At 41.0% G+C, this 14436-nt stretch overlaps 1 protein-coding gene across 4 annotated transcripts in view; it reads left to right on the top strand.

Annotated features, from left to right (window-relative positions):
* The window catches only part of ANAPC10 (anaphase promoting complex subunit 10), a 245054-nt gene that overhangs the window by 2802 nt on the left and 227816 nt on the right, over nucleotides 1-14436 (top strand). For all 4 annotated transcript variants that reach the window (XM_075543742.1, XM_075543741.1, XM_075543739.1 and 1 more), the window contains exon 3: nucleotides 13686-13776. In XM_075543742.1, the coding sequence (XP_075399857.1) occupies nucleotides 13686-13776 (91 nt within the window). The remainder of the gene's footprint in view (nucleotides 1-13685; nucleotides 13777-14436) is intronic.

Here is a 14436-nt window from a genome sequence, read left to right on the forward strand (position 1 = left end):
TACAGGGGAGACGGGAAAAATGACCATGGAATGATAGAGGCGAGATTGGAATTGGTGTCAAACACTTGAGCCTTCAGCCTGAGTGTGACCCTGCCAACATTGTGATTTCAGACTCCATCCTTCAGGAAAGCGAGAAGATAAATTGCTTCTGGTTTTTTTTTTAATCTTTTTATTGGGGCTCATAAGGCTCTTATCACAATCTGTACATACATCAAATGAGCAAAGCACCCTTATACATTCGTTGCACTCGTCATTCTCATAATTCACCTTCCACTTGGGTTCCTGGAATCAGCTCGGTTTCCCTTTTTTTCCCCCATCCCCCTCCCTCCCCAATCCCACCCCTGGCCCCTTGATAGTTTATAAATACTTATTATATCTTATCTTACACTCCCCGGCGTCTCCCCTTACCCGCCTCCCCATTGCCCATCCCCCAGAGAGGAGGTTATACATAGATCTCCGAGATCGGTTCTCCCTTTCTACACGCCCTTCCCTCCTGGTGTCGCCACTCCCACCGCTGGTGTTGAGGGGTTCGTCTGTCCTAGATTCCCTGTGCCTCCAGATCCCCACTGCACCGCTGTACATCCTCTGGTATAACCAGGTCCGCAAGGCAAGGTGGAATTGGGGTCATGATGATTGGGAGGGGAGGAAGCGTTCAGGAACTAGAGGAAGGTTTTGAGTTTCATTGTTGCTACACTGAACCCTGAGTGGCCCATCTCCTCCTCACTACCCCTCTGGAAGGGGTGTCCAGCTGTCTACAGGTGGGCATTGGATCCCCATCATGCACTCCCCCTCTTTCACGGTGATGTGATTCTCACCACCACCCCACCTTTGTTGTTGGAGACCTGGTCTCCTCTGTCCTTCACGGTCACCTATGTTGGTGTGCTGCTTCCGTGTGGGCTTTGTTGCTTCTGGGCTAGATGGTCGCTTGTTTGTTTTCAAGCCTTTAAGTCCCCAGACTCTTTATCTCTCAGTAGCCGGGCACCATCAGCCTTCTTCACCACACTTGCTTATGCACACTTTCGTCTTCAGCGATTATGTGAGGAAGGTGATCACACAATGATTGTTTTTGTTCCTTTGTGTCTGCTACATGGTCTATTCACACCTTGTATTCGCTTAGGCCGTGTGCTTCTTCTCTGTGGGCTTTGTTGCTTCTGAGGTAGATGGCCGCTTATTTGCCTTCAAGCCTTTAAGACCCGAGATGCTATATCTTTTTGATAGCCGGGCACCATCAGCTTTCTTCACCACATTTGCTTACACACACGTCTGTCTTCAGTGATCATGTCGGGAAGATGGGTATCCTGCAATGGCTGTTTAGCAGGGCGAGGTGCTATTGTATTGGGGGATTATGCATGAGGAGGCCCAATGTCCATCTGCTACCCTACTAACATAAATCTATTGCCCCCATAATCATAAATATATTTACTTATGTACATGTCTGTATTTAGGCTTCTCTGTATGCACTTTGCCTCCTACTCCTTTCCTCTATTTCCTTTCGCTTTCCTCCCGACCCATTACCATGTTTAGCCTTCATTCTGGTTTCAGTAATTCCTCTCAGTTACCTTGCTCTTGGTCACTCCCTTCCAGTCCTCCCCTTCCCTCCCTCCTCTGGTTTTGAACCACTCGCTGTTCCCTTGTCCCTGTGTTGGGCGACACCTCCTCCCTTCCCCTACCTCCCACACTCTCATTATTTGTCCAGCCTATCTTGTCTAGGTGGACCTGCTGACATAGTAATATGTGCATACAAATGGATATGACTTTGACTGCGCCCAAGTGGCCCATAAGAACATGGCTCTGACAGAAGCAACATCGACATGCTGATAAGCAGAAAAGCCACTAACATAAGCCAAACCTATTGTGGTCAAGTTGATCCTGGCTCTTGATGACTGCCTGTGTGTGAGAGCGAGCGGACTACGCCCAGTAGGGTTCTCCATGCTGTCAGCTTTAGGGAGTACATGACCAGCTCCTCCTTCTCAAGTGCCACTGGATGGATTCAAGATGCCATTCTTAGGGGTTCGTAGTTGGGTGCTTACCTGTTTGCAACACTCAGAGAACAGCTTTTAGCTACACAGCTAAAAAAAATTTTTTGTATTGAAAGATCAGTTTGTTGGGGGCTCTTACAGCTCTCAATCCAGGCATCAGTTGTATCGAGCATATTTGTATATCTGTTGCCATCATTATTTTCTGAACATTTACTTTGTGTTTGAGCCCTTGGTATCAGCTCCTCTTTTTTACCCTCCCTCCCATCTCCTACCCTATGACCCCTTGATAAATTAAAAAGTAGTATTATTTTCATATCTTATACTTACTGCTGTCTCTTTTCCCCCTGGTTTCTGTTGTTCATCCCCCTGGGTGTGTGTGTGGCTATGTGTCGATCATTTTGATGTTCCCCCTTCTTGTCCTCCCCACCTTCCCCCTACTCTCATGGTATCACTACTCCTATTCCTCTTCGTGGATTCTGTGTGTCGTGTGTTCTTATCTCTTAACTGTACGTGTATACATGTTCTGTGTTATGCATCATTGTCTACAGATGGGGTTGAGTCTCTGCTCCGACCTCCCTCATTCTCAACAATATAATTTCTTTTGGGGGTGGGGTTGTTTGTTTGGGGTCTTCTGATGCCTGTTACCAGATCCCATCAACACCTCATGATCACACAGGCTGGTGTGCTTCCATGTGTGCTTGTTGCTTCTCTGCTAGATGGCCTCTTGTTTACCTTCAAGCCTTTATGACCCCAGATAGTAAATCTTTTTTTTTTTCTTCCACACAATATCTTTGGATAGTGGGCACCATCAGTTTTCTTCACCACCCTTTTCTCCCTCCACTTTCCTCCCTTTTCCTGTCTCTGTGTTGGAATGACATGCTCATCCTTAGGTTTGGCCTGCCCTACACCCGACTGCCTGTACCTCAACCTGTATAGTGTGAGATAAGTGGCCTTTCTTCCGTACCTATCGTAACTACACAGCTGTGGCCTGTTTATTATGGCAGTCTTAGGAAACAAATATAGCCAAGTATGTTTGTATCTTTTTTGGTTTTCAAATCCATCTTACCCAGAATCCGATGGGTATTTTCAGTCAGCAAACTCAAGATCAAAGAAATTTATTACAGTTGAGAAACTGTTATCATTTTTTAAATGGTTGCCTCACCACCAGAAAATTCCAATAAAGCTCACTTTTTCTAGGTGTCCTGGATTAACAGACACAGTAATGTAAGCAATATTATAATAAAGAATATAATATTTCCATCATCCCCCAAAGTTCCCTTGTGCCTTTTGTGTCAGTCTTTTATCCCCTCCCCATACCTTGGCAACCTGTGAGTTATTCTGTGTCCCTTTGCCCTGGTCTTCTTTAATATAATGCACATGTCAGTTTTCTGTCCTGTTGCATGTAACAACTGTTCCTTTTTATTGCTGATTATGATTCCACTGTATGCATGTATCACAGTTTGCATACGCAGTCGCTGCTTAGTGGTCACTTGGGTTTGTGGCAACCAAGTTCAAAAACAATCAGTGGTTCCTGCCTCCTGTTTGCGTGTCCTCTGTAGATCCCTCTCGCACACTCCATCAGGGTTGGTCTCTGGGATGAGGAAAGCATGGCAGACGTGGTGTTATGTGATTCTGAGACTAGGTCATAAAAAGTAATGTGGCTTCTGCTTGGTTCTTGCTGGGATCACTGTGAGAAGAGTTGCTGGGATCACTGTGAGAAGAGTCAGCTACCATTCAGTGAGGAAATAAGCAGCCCTGTGGAGAGATGTCTAGTGAGGAACTGAGGCGTCCTGCCACAATCAAGTGAGGGATTGAGGCCTGTTGTCAGGGGGGCAAGCTGTCCTTGAAGCAGATCCCCCAGCCCCAGTTCAGCCTTCAGAGGACTGTGCCCCAGCTGACAATTTGACTGAAAACTTAGGAGAGACTCTGAGCCAAAACTACCCAGATCGTAAGCCACTCCCGAGTTTCTGCCCCAGAGAAACAAAAATACTGTGTTTGATGGTTTTAATTGCTAAGTTTTGAAGCGACTTAAAAAAAATTTTTTAAACTAGTACAAGGTTGTTTCTAATTTGGGGGGATTATAAATAAAGCTGCTATGATATTGACAACAGATTTTTGTGTGGACATGCCCTATTTGGGTAAATATATAGGAATGTATTTGCTAGGAATTGCTGGATTGTGTGTTAAAGGTATGCTTAATTTTATAATGAACTCTAAACAAATTGGTTCTACAATTTTACATTTCCATGAGTAATATATGGAATTAGTAGTTTCTCTATCTTTGCCAGCAGTTGGATTAGGCAGGTTTTGGGGGGTTTGTTATTCTTATGGGTGTGTAGTGATTTTTTTGAAACATGATTTTAATTTACATTTTTGTGTTTATTTACCATTCTTATATATTTTTTGGGTGATGTGTCGAAATCTTTTACTTGCATTTTTCCCCTTGTTTAAAACTTGATTATATAATTACTGAGTTTGAGAGGTCTACATATATCCTGAACTTCCTTTGATCAAATATGCGTTTCACAAATATTTTCTCCCAGTCTGTGATATGTCTTTCATTTTTCTAAATTTCTTTTGAAGTGTAGAAGTTTTTCATTTTTATGAAATCTAGTATAATATTTTTTTTCATTTACCGTGTATGGTTTTATGCCCTCTCTTAAGAATTTTTTCCCCTCTTAATTCAAGGTCATAAGATTTCCTCCTATGTCTCTTTCTAGACATTTTATAGTTTTAGGCTTTATATTTGCATTATTCTATGATCCATTTTGAGCTGTTTTTATGTGGTGTAAAGTATGAGTTAGCTTTCATTGTACATGAGTGCTAATTCTTTCTATGTTCCAGTGTTTTGACACTTGTTGAAAATCAGCTAACCAACCATGTGTGTGTGTCTACTTCTGAACACTTTCTTCTCTGTGAATTTATGTCTCTATCCATTGATTTATTACCTACCCAATTATATGTGATGTGTATCTATAATTTTGTCATCCTGATAACTCTATATTCATATTTAGTCTTAAAATCAAATAGTAAAAGACTTCCAACATTAATTGTTTTCAGTATTGTTTTGCTGTGTTAGCTTCCATTAAAATATTTGAATCAGTTTGCCGATTTCTACCAAAAACGTGATGGGGTTTTGAATGAGATTGCATGAAATCTATAGATATGTTTAGGTGAAATCAGCATCTTAATAGTATTGAATCTTCTGATCCATAAGCATGCAGTATCTTTAAATTTATTTAGGTCTTCTTTAATTTATCTCATCGGTATATGGTCTTTAGTATACTTATTTTTTAAATTTATATATAGTTATTTCATGGTTTGGGGTGGTGTTCAATTGTTTTTTATAGCATTTCTTAGTTCAAATAGTTCTTTTGTAGAATGCTTAGGATTTTTATGCAAATCGTCATGTTGTATATGTGAATAGAGGCAGTGTCATCTCCTCGTTTTTACCCTTATTGTACTGAGTAGGACTTATTTGTCTTATTGTACTGAGTAGGACTTCTCGTACAATATTAAGTAGTAATAGTGAGAATAGGCATCCTAGCTTTGTTTATGATTTAATGGGAAAGCATTCAATGTATCATCATTAACTATATTAGCAGTAGATTTTATGATTAATGAATTTTTAAAATACTTTTTCAGCAGCTATTGATATTGTCTTGAAGCTTTCTTATTAGTCTGTCTAAAGTAATGTATATTATGTCTATTGGTTTGCAAATATGGAAATAGTCTGCATTTGGGGGATAAATCCCTCTTGGTCATAATATATTATCTTTATATATTTCTGGATTTCAGTTGCTATTTTGGTATGAATTTTTGTATGTATGTATGTATACTGATCGGCAATGCTAGTTTTTAGTTTTCCTTCTTGCAATGTTGTCTGGGAGAGATTGACATGATTGTCGTTGGTTCCATCTAGCTGATCACTTTATAGCAGTGACCCTAGTTGAAAGGGTTCCTACATCTATTTTTACAAGAATTTATATAGAATTGAAATTATTTCCTTTAAAATATTTAGTAGAATGCATTAATGAAGTCATTTTTTGTGTGGTGTTTTCTTCATTTTAGAAGGATTTTAACTTCAAATTCTTCAGCTTGAACTTGCATATGGGCAATTGATGTTCCTTTCCACAGACAGCACTTGGTCTTATTATGGCTGATGACTTTGAGCGTCTCCATCCTCCTTTTCACAAATGGAGTAGATGTGATTCTGTATCGTCTGTGCAGTAAGGTGTATGTGTATTGTTCTTGTTAGGTGCTGTCCAGGAAGTTCTGACTCATCGTAACCATGTGTACCAAAGAATGAAGCATCATCCAGTCCTCTGCCATCCTGACAATTGTACTTATGTCTGAGGCCGTTACTGTAATCAGTCCATCTCCTCAAGGGCCTTCCTCCTCTACCCTACCCCTCTACTTTACCAAGGGTAATATCCTGCTCCAGGGATTGGCCTTTCCGGACAGCGTGCCCAAAACACGTGAGACGCAGTGTAATCATTCTGGCTGTACTACTTCTAAGACAGACTTGTTTGTTCGTTTGTCAGTCCGTCGTTCTTGCAATATTCTTTGCCAGCATCATAGTTCAAATTCATCAATTCTTCTTCATTCTTTCTTATTCATTGTCCAACTTTCACATGCATATGAGGCCATTGAAAATATAACTTGTGTGGCACACCTGAGTCCTCAGGAACATCCGTGCTTTTCAAATACTTTAAAGAGGTCTTATGCAGGAAATGGACCTAATACAATGCGTTGTTTGATATCTTGATTTCTGCCTCTGTGACCATTGATTATGGACAACTTCAATCATTTTTCCATGTCATGATGCTACGTATCGGTCCAATTGTGCGGTTTGGGGCCTTCTTTACATTGAGTTACAATCCTTGATCTTCAGCAGTAAGTACTTTAAGTTCTCCTCACTTTCAGCAAGCAAGGTCATGTCATCTGCATATCATAGGTTTTTAATAAGCTTTCCTCTAATAACAGGAGCCCTGGTGGTACAGTGATTACACACTGGGCTGCGATCCACAAGGGCAGCAGTTCAAAACCACCAGCCACAGTCGGGAGAAAGACAGGGCTTTCTACTCCCATAAAGAGTTATAGTCTTGGAAATGCACAGGGACAGATCTGTCTTGTCCTATAGTATCACTATGAGTTGGTGTTGACTCTGTGTGTTAGTCTGGGTAGACTATAGAAACAAATTCATGGACACTCAGGTGTATAGGAAAGAGCTGTATATACAAGAGCAGAGCAGTTGAATATTGAGAAAACATCCCAGCGCAGAGCAAGTCCATTAGTCCAATATTAGCCCATATGTCTGATACCAATCTATAAAGTCCTCTTCAGAGCAGTGAATGTACAAATGCACTTTACACAATTGATGTATGAATGGAATGTGATAAGAGTTGTAAGAGCCCCTAATAAAATGATTAAAAAAAAAAAAGTCCTCTTCAGACTCATGAAACACATGCAGTGACGCCGAATGCAGGAAGCTCACAGGCCAGTGGGAGCAAAGTCTTGTGGATTCAGTGGCGGTAGAAGCATCTCAGTGCTGGGAGGGGTCACCACGCGGCTCCTCCAATTCCCAGGGCAGAGGATCTATCAGCGTAGTGCCATGTGTCTTGTCAGTAGAGCATCTCTCAGGCAGTGAACAGAGAAAGAGTGTGTCTCCGGCCTCCAAAGAGGAAATACAGGAATTCCCAGAATCCACAGGAGAAGGCCATGCCCACACAGAGGCCTCAATGGCTATGACCTGATTGACAGCCTAGACTCCATTTCTTCACTCTTAATCCTCAACTCGACAAAAAATTCTATAACTACCAGACTCAGTGGCGGTGAGTTTGAGGGGTTTTGTTTTTTAGTTTTCCTATAATCCTGATGTCCCATTCATCTTCATAGAATCCAGATTCTCAGATTATTGCTCAGCATACAGATTGAACAAGTACAGTGAGAAGACGCATGCCTGATGCACATCTTTCTTGATTTTTAACTGCTGTATTCCCTTATTCTGTTTGCACAACTGCATCTTGATCCATGTACAAGTTCTTTATGAGCACAATGAAGTGTTCTGGAATTCCCATTCTTCCCAATGCAGCCATAGTGTGTTATAATCTACACAGTTGAATGTCTTGGCATTGTTGATGAAATACAAATAAACATCTCTCTGGTATTCTCTGCTTTGAACCAAGATCTGTCTGACATCAGCAATGATATCCCTTATTCCATGGCTCTTTTGTGCCCTGCTAGAACCTCTGGCAGCTCCCTATCAACGTACTGCTACTGCTGTTGGGGGTTGATCTTCAACAAAATTTTACTTCCCTTGATATCATTGACATTGTACTGTAAGGCTACCTTTCTTTGGAATTGGTACAAATATGAGTCGCTTCCAGGTCGTTGGCCAGGTAGCTGACTTCAAACTTCCTGGCAGTGAGTGCTTGGAATGAGTGCTTCCTTAGCTGGTTCAAACATTTCAGTTGGTGTTCCATCGATTCCTAGAGCCTTGTTTTTGGCTGATGCTTTTAGTGCAGCTTGGACATCTTCCTTCAACACCATTGGCTCTTGCTCTTATGTTACCTCTTGAAATGATGGAATGCCGACTTGTTCTATTTAGCACAGTGATTTTGTATTCCTTCCATCTTCGTTTGCTGCATTCAGTGAGGCGCTCTGTTTGTGTGGTGGTTACACATTGGGCTGCTGACTGAGAGGTGTGCAGTTTGCAACAACTAGCTGCTTCAAGGGACAACACTGGCGCTTTCTACTCCTGTCAAGAGGTGCAGCCTAGGAAACACAGGAGCAGTTCTACCCCGTCTTGTAGGGTCATGATGAGTTGGCGTTGACTTGATGGCAGTGAGTTTGCGTTTGTTTGTTTACGTCATTCAATATTTTGCCTATCCTCAATCTTGAGAAATTGAAAAACCTTTCAATCTTGTCACCCAAGGCTTGAATTCCTTTTTGAGTTCTTTCAGTTTAAGATATGCTGAGCATGTTCTTCGTGTGTGTTTTTGTAACTCTAGGTCTTTGCATATGTCAGTATAATAATTTACTTTGTCTTCTCAAGCTGCCGTTTGAAATTTTCTGTTCGGCTCTTTGATTTCATCCTCTTGTCCATTTGCCTTCCCAAACCAAACACTGAAACCAACCTTATAGAGCAGGGTAGAACTGTAACTTTATGAGAATAGAAAGCCTTACCATTTTCTTTTGGAGCGGCTGGTGGTTTCAAACTGCTGACCTTGCAGTTAGCAGCAGAACAGGTTCCCACCATACCAACAGGGTCCCTTTAACATTTGCCTTACAGTTACTTTACAATTAAGAGCAAGTTTCAGGATCTTTTCTTTCTTTCCTGTCTTTTTAATAGCCTTTTGCTTTCTTCATGTGTGATGTTCTTGATGTCCTCAGAGCTCATCAGGTCTTCTGTCATTAGTGTTTAATGCCTCACATCTATTCTTGAGCTGGTCTCAATGTTTGGGTGAATAGACCAAAGGTTGTATTTTGGCTCTCAGATGTATTTTCATTTTGTCAACTCCAGTCTGAACTTCCATGTGGGCAAGTTGATGGTCTGTTCTGCAGTTGATATTTTTTCTCCATTGTCTCTTCCCACATACTTAGTCAGCCTGGTTTCTGTGTCTTCCCTCTGGAGATGTCCATAAATAAAAAGGGTATTTGTGATGAAGAAGTCATTGGTCTTGCAAAATTCTGTCATGTAATCTCCAGCTTAGTTTCTGTCACCGAGACCATACTTTCCAAATGCTGTTCTTTACTCTTTGTTTCCAACTTTTGCATTCCAATGACCAATAATTATTAATGTGTTTTGATTGCATGTTTAATCAATTTCAGACTGAAGAGGTTGGTAGAGAACTTAAATTTCTGTATCACTACCATTACTGGTAGGTGCATAAATCTGAGTACTGGCTTTATTGCTTGGATTTTCTTGAAGGCAGATAGATATATTCCTACCACAGCATTGTGCTTCAAGATAGATTCTGAGATGTCTTTTTAGATGCTGAATGCAATTTCATTCCTCTTGTGACATTCCCTGCACAGTAAACCATATGATTTTCTGATTCAAAATGGAATACTAGTCCATTTCAGCTTACTAACATCTAAAATATCAACCTTTAAGTGTTCCAGTTCATTTTAATTTGTTTGCAACTCCAAGTTTTCCTAGATTCATGCTTTGTACATTGATGTTCCAATGATTAATTGATGTTTCTTCTCATTTTGAGACACGCCCCTTAGCAAATGAAGGCCCCGAAGGCTTTCCTCCATTCGCGTCTTAATGGTCGACATGATTTGAGAAGCAGCTCTTCTTCAGGCATATTTGGAGTGTCTTCTGACCTGTGAGGTTCATCTTTTGACACTCTCTCTCAGTGTTCTGCTTCTGCTCATTAGCTTTGCAGTAGCTGACAATGTGTCCGTGCGGTCCATAGGATTTTCAATGGCGCTTCCTCTGCGGCAGACAGCCTGTTCCATTTTCATGGAGCAAACTAGTTCCTAGGCGGGAAGCTCTGCTGAAACCTGTTCACTTGGGTCACCTTGCTGATATTTTGAAATAACAGTGACATAGCTTCCAGCATCACAGCCATACACAAGACAACACAGTACGACAAAGTGATGGACAGGCAGTGGCTTGTGTATATGTGTATAGTCACTGTCTACTTAATAAAAGGTGCTTGTAGTGAATAAGTTGTTGGTCTTCCAAAATCTGTCATGGGCTCCTCAACTATATCACCACGGCCATATTTTCCAACTTATGATCCTTCTTGTCTGTTCCCAACATTTTCATTCACTCACGTGTAACTATCAAGGCATCATGATTTTGCGTTTGACCAATTTCAGATGACAGAAGTTGGTAGTAGTTGGTGTATAAACTTGAGTAATTGTAGCAATTGTCTCCTTGTGCACACAGGCTGGTGTGCTTCTTCCATGTCGACTTAGTTGACCTCACCTAGCCGGCTGCTTGTTTGAAGACAATCTTGAAGAACTAATCTTGCTGGTAGTCAAGCACTACCATGCTTCTTCATCACACTTTCCTGTAGCACTTATATCTTCAGTGCTTTCTTCATGAGGGTGAGCCCTGAGCAGGTCCATGCCATAGGAGCACCTCGTTCCTAGATTGGGGCTAGAACCAAGTGTGAGCCCCAATCGGTTCACATAATCTGTGCCTTATATATGTCTCTGGTTCATTTTACAGACCCTCTATCATTAGCATTTTATAAATCATCCCGTAAAGTGATTCTATTGATAGTGTCATTAATTTAGCCAATGGTGCTATAGAATTTAAAAGATCATTGAGAAAAGGAAATTATACATATATAGGCGGGATTTTTAGACCAAAATATGCGAATTGTCAACTTGTACAGATTAAACGCTTAAGTGACTGGGCACTTATTTACACAAGCAGTGGGACTAGTGATAAGGCAAAACTTTCAGTAACACTCATGCACAGAACATGTCTACCAGACAAAGACACGTCATAATTTCTTTTCTAACAGTATCAGACTGTTTGCAAGGAGTTGGAGATTGAAGATGTTCCTGATGTCTAACTCTACTACGAAAATATTACTTTGCTCCATATCCAACCCCAGCCCCTGTCGCCCACTACTCACTTGAGTATTTTCCTTCATGTCCCTAGATTCTGCGGTTAGTTGCAGCGTCCCAAAGAAACTCACAAAACTTTGACATTCTACACAGATTGCTGCCGCAACTTCTGAACTGACCTCTTCTACCTTGAGCGTAACTGGCCCAGCGCATCCCCTCACAAGTCACCGTTTTGATCACACATTTTCTCCTTTGAAAACACCCTAATAAGGCTAAACCCAAACCCAAATCCACTGCCACCAAGTCAGTTCTCCCTCATGTCAACCCTACGTAGGATTCCCGAGGCCGTAAAGCTTAATGGGAACAAGTAGCTCGTCGTTCTTCCTTGAGTGGTTGGTAGTGCAGTGCCTCCCCACAGTGCCACCAGGACTCTCCTATAAGACAAGTGTGTTACCCAGAGAGCTTGTCTGTAGCCACCCACTCATCGCAGCACCATGCGATGTCATCCTGTGCGGATATCAACTGTGAGCCTCGTAGCTATCCTTTTTGACATACTATCAAATATTTATATCTGTATGCATACAGTATCTGTGAAAGGATTTGAAAAAAACTGAGAATATATTTGGGAAGAGAAACTGTATAGCTAAGATGTTGAGGGGTATAGAGCAGTGGTTCTCAACTTGTGGGTTGCGACCCCTTGGAGGTCAAATGACCGTTTCACAGTAGCAAAATGACAGTTCTGAAGTAGCCACAAAAATAATTTTATGGTTGGGGGTCACCATAACATGAGGAACTGTATTAAAGGGTTGTAACATTAGGAAGGTTGAGAACCACTGCTATAGAGATTTTTCACCATATTCTCTATCTTTTGAATGTGATCCATAAATATATTGTTTCATAAAAAGTAAAATCAGAACCATGACTTTATCTTTTTCAGGGAAAATCAATATTTTACCACTAATCCAATCTTGTTTCTGAGATTACTGTAATTTATTATGATTGTAATCAGGATAAATCAAAATGCAATTCAACTTCAGTTATCTGGAATGTCTGGAGAATATGAGATTCTGGGTAAATGTAATTTTTGGTAAATCAGAATGTTAACTAGAAACAGTTGGTTTCAAAATCTATTTGGCTTTTCAAAGTATGAGAGACCTTCAAAATTTGTGAGGAAAATCGGATTTTAAAATGGAATGTTTCCAGTTTTGGAAGTTACCTCTAGTTAAATGCTTTTTGTCCCAGCAGACATGGTTTGTTTAATTACTAGAATCTGTTTTATTGTAAAGTTTCTAGAATCTATTTTATTAAAAAAGTAATTTTCATGAAAAAGGAAGTATCCTTCCCATCAGCTTGCAGAATGGACACAAACTGAATTTGAATATTGCTATAGTTTATTGTGCCAGCCTGGCCGATAAACACAAGTAGGATTCACTGAAGGGCAGAGGGATAAATGGCTCGGCGAGCCTCACCTTGGTTGTTCCGTGCCTCAGTTTAAAGGGGTACACTACCTGTGGGATGCCTAGCCTGTGGACTGTGTCGCTGTAAGTTGAGGTCCCTTTAAGCCCACACGATTGGAATGTTCATCTCTGGAGCTGGGGACTGACAGTTGATGACAGTTGGGGACCTGCCTTGCTGTTTGCTGCCTGGATAGATATAGCCCAGCTCTCTCTACAGAAGGACTGGCAACTAGCAGCTCTCAAGCCTAAAAGGACTGCTAGTGTCTCACTGCTTTATAATTTAACTGTTAATTTCTTGTATTATCTATCTGTATATAATTTAACGGTTCATTTCTTGAATTATATATCTATCTTTATAAATATATTTATATATATAATTACTAGCAATCTGATTTGTCTCTCTAGAGAACCCTGTCCAATACAAATATATACTGCTTTTTGAGTACAGCCTACAAGTTGTTCTTTAAAAACCATAGCCAACAGCCTAAACCCTTGGCTCTGAATATAAACTTTTGTGTGAGCAGTTGGTATTTCTTCTAATAGTTGAGGTCTAGACAAAGGGCAGAGGAATTTTGGCCAATGTAAATGACACAGGTCTTAACCACCCTAGGTATCAAACTTTCTGGACAAATATACATATGGTAATTTTACATTTTGAATGTATAGCTCCAGTGTTTCCATAAGAATTTACTGTCACCTTTGGTGCTTTCAGGATTTGGAGTGGATCAGTTACGAGATGACAATCTAGAAACGTACTGGCAGTCAGATGGCTCCCAGCCTCATCTAGTGAACATCCAGTTCAGGTAAATACATTTTTCTATTTTTCAATTCGTGTAGATGAGGAGTAGACAAGGCAGTCTATTTTATTTACATACTATTTGAAGAAATGTAGACATTACAGTGAAATCCACGTTACTGTTGTTAGGTGCCGTCGAGTCCGTTCAGACTCACGGGGACCCTGTGTACATCGGAGTAAGACACTCCCAGGCTCCGCACCATCCTCAATGGTTCTTACATGTGAGCCATGGTGGCAGCCACTGTGGCATTCCGTCTTGTACAAGCGTGACGTCCTTCTCCAGGCAGTAGTCTATCCTCATAACATGTCCAACGTGCTTGAGATGAAGTCTCACCATCCTTGCCTCAAAGGAGCGTTCTGGCTGTTGTTCTCCCAAGACAGATAGATTTGTTTGTTCTTTGGCACTCCATGGCCTTTTCAATACCTTTTGTCAACACCACGATTCAAGTGCATCTAATTTTCTCTGGTCTTCCTTATTCAGTGTCCAATTGTCACATTCAGATGAGGCAATTGAAAATACCATAGCTTGTGCCAGGTGCACCTTAGTCCTGAAAGTAACCTGCCAGCTTTTCAACAATTTAAAGATGTCTTGGGCAGCAGATTTACCTAAAGCACCGTGTTGTCGATCTCTTGACTGCAGCTTCTATGATCCAAGCAAGATGCAATC

This window comes from Tenrec ecaudatus, chromosome 3, assembly GCF_050624435.1.
Source record: "Tenrec ecaudatus isolate mTenEca1 chromosome 3, mTenEca1.hap1, whole genome shotgun sequence".
NCBI classification, from domain to species: domain Eukaryota; kingdom Metazoa; phylum Chordata; class Mammalia; order Afrosoricida; family Tenrecidae; genus Tenrec; species Tenrec ecaudatus.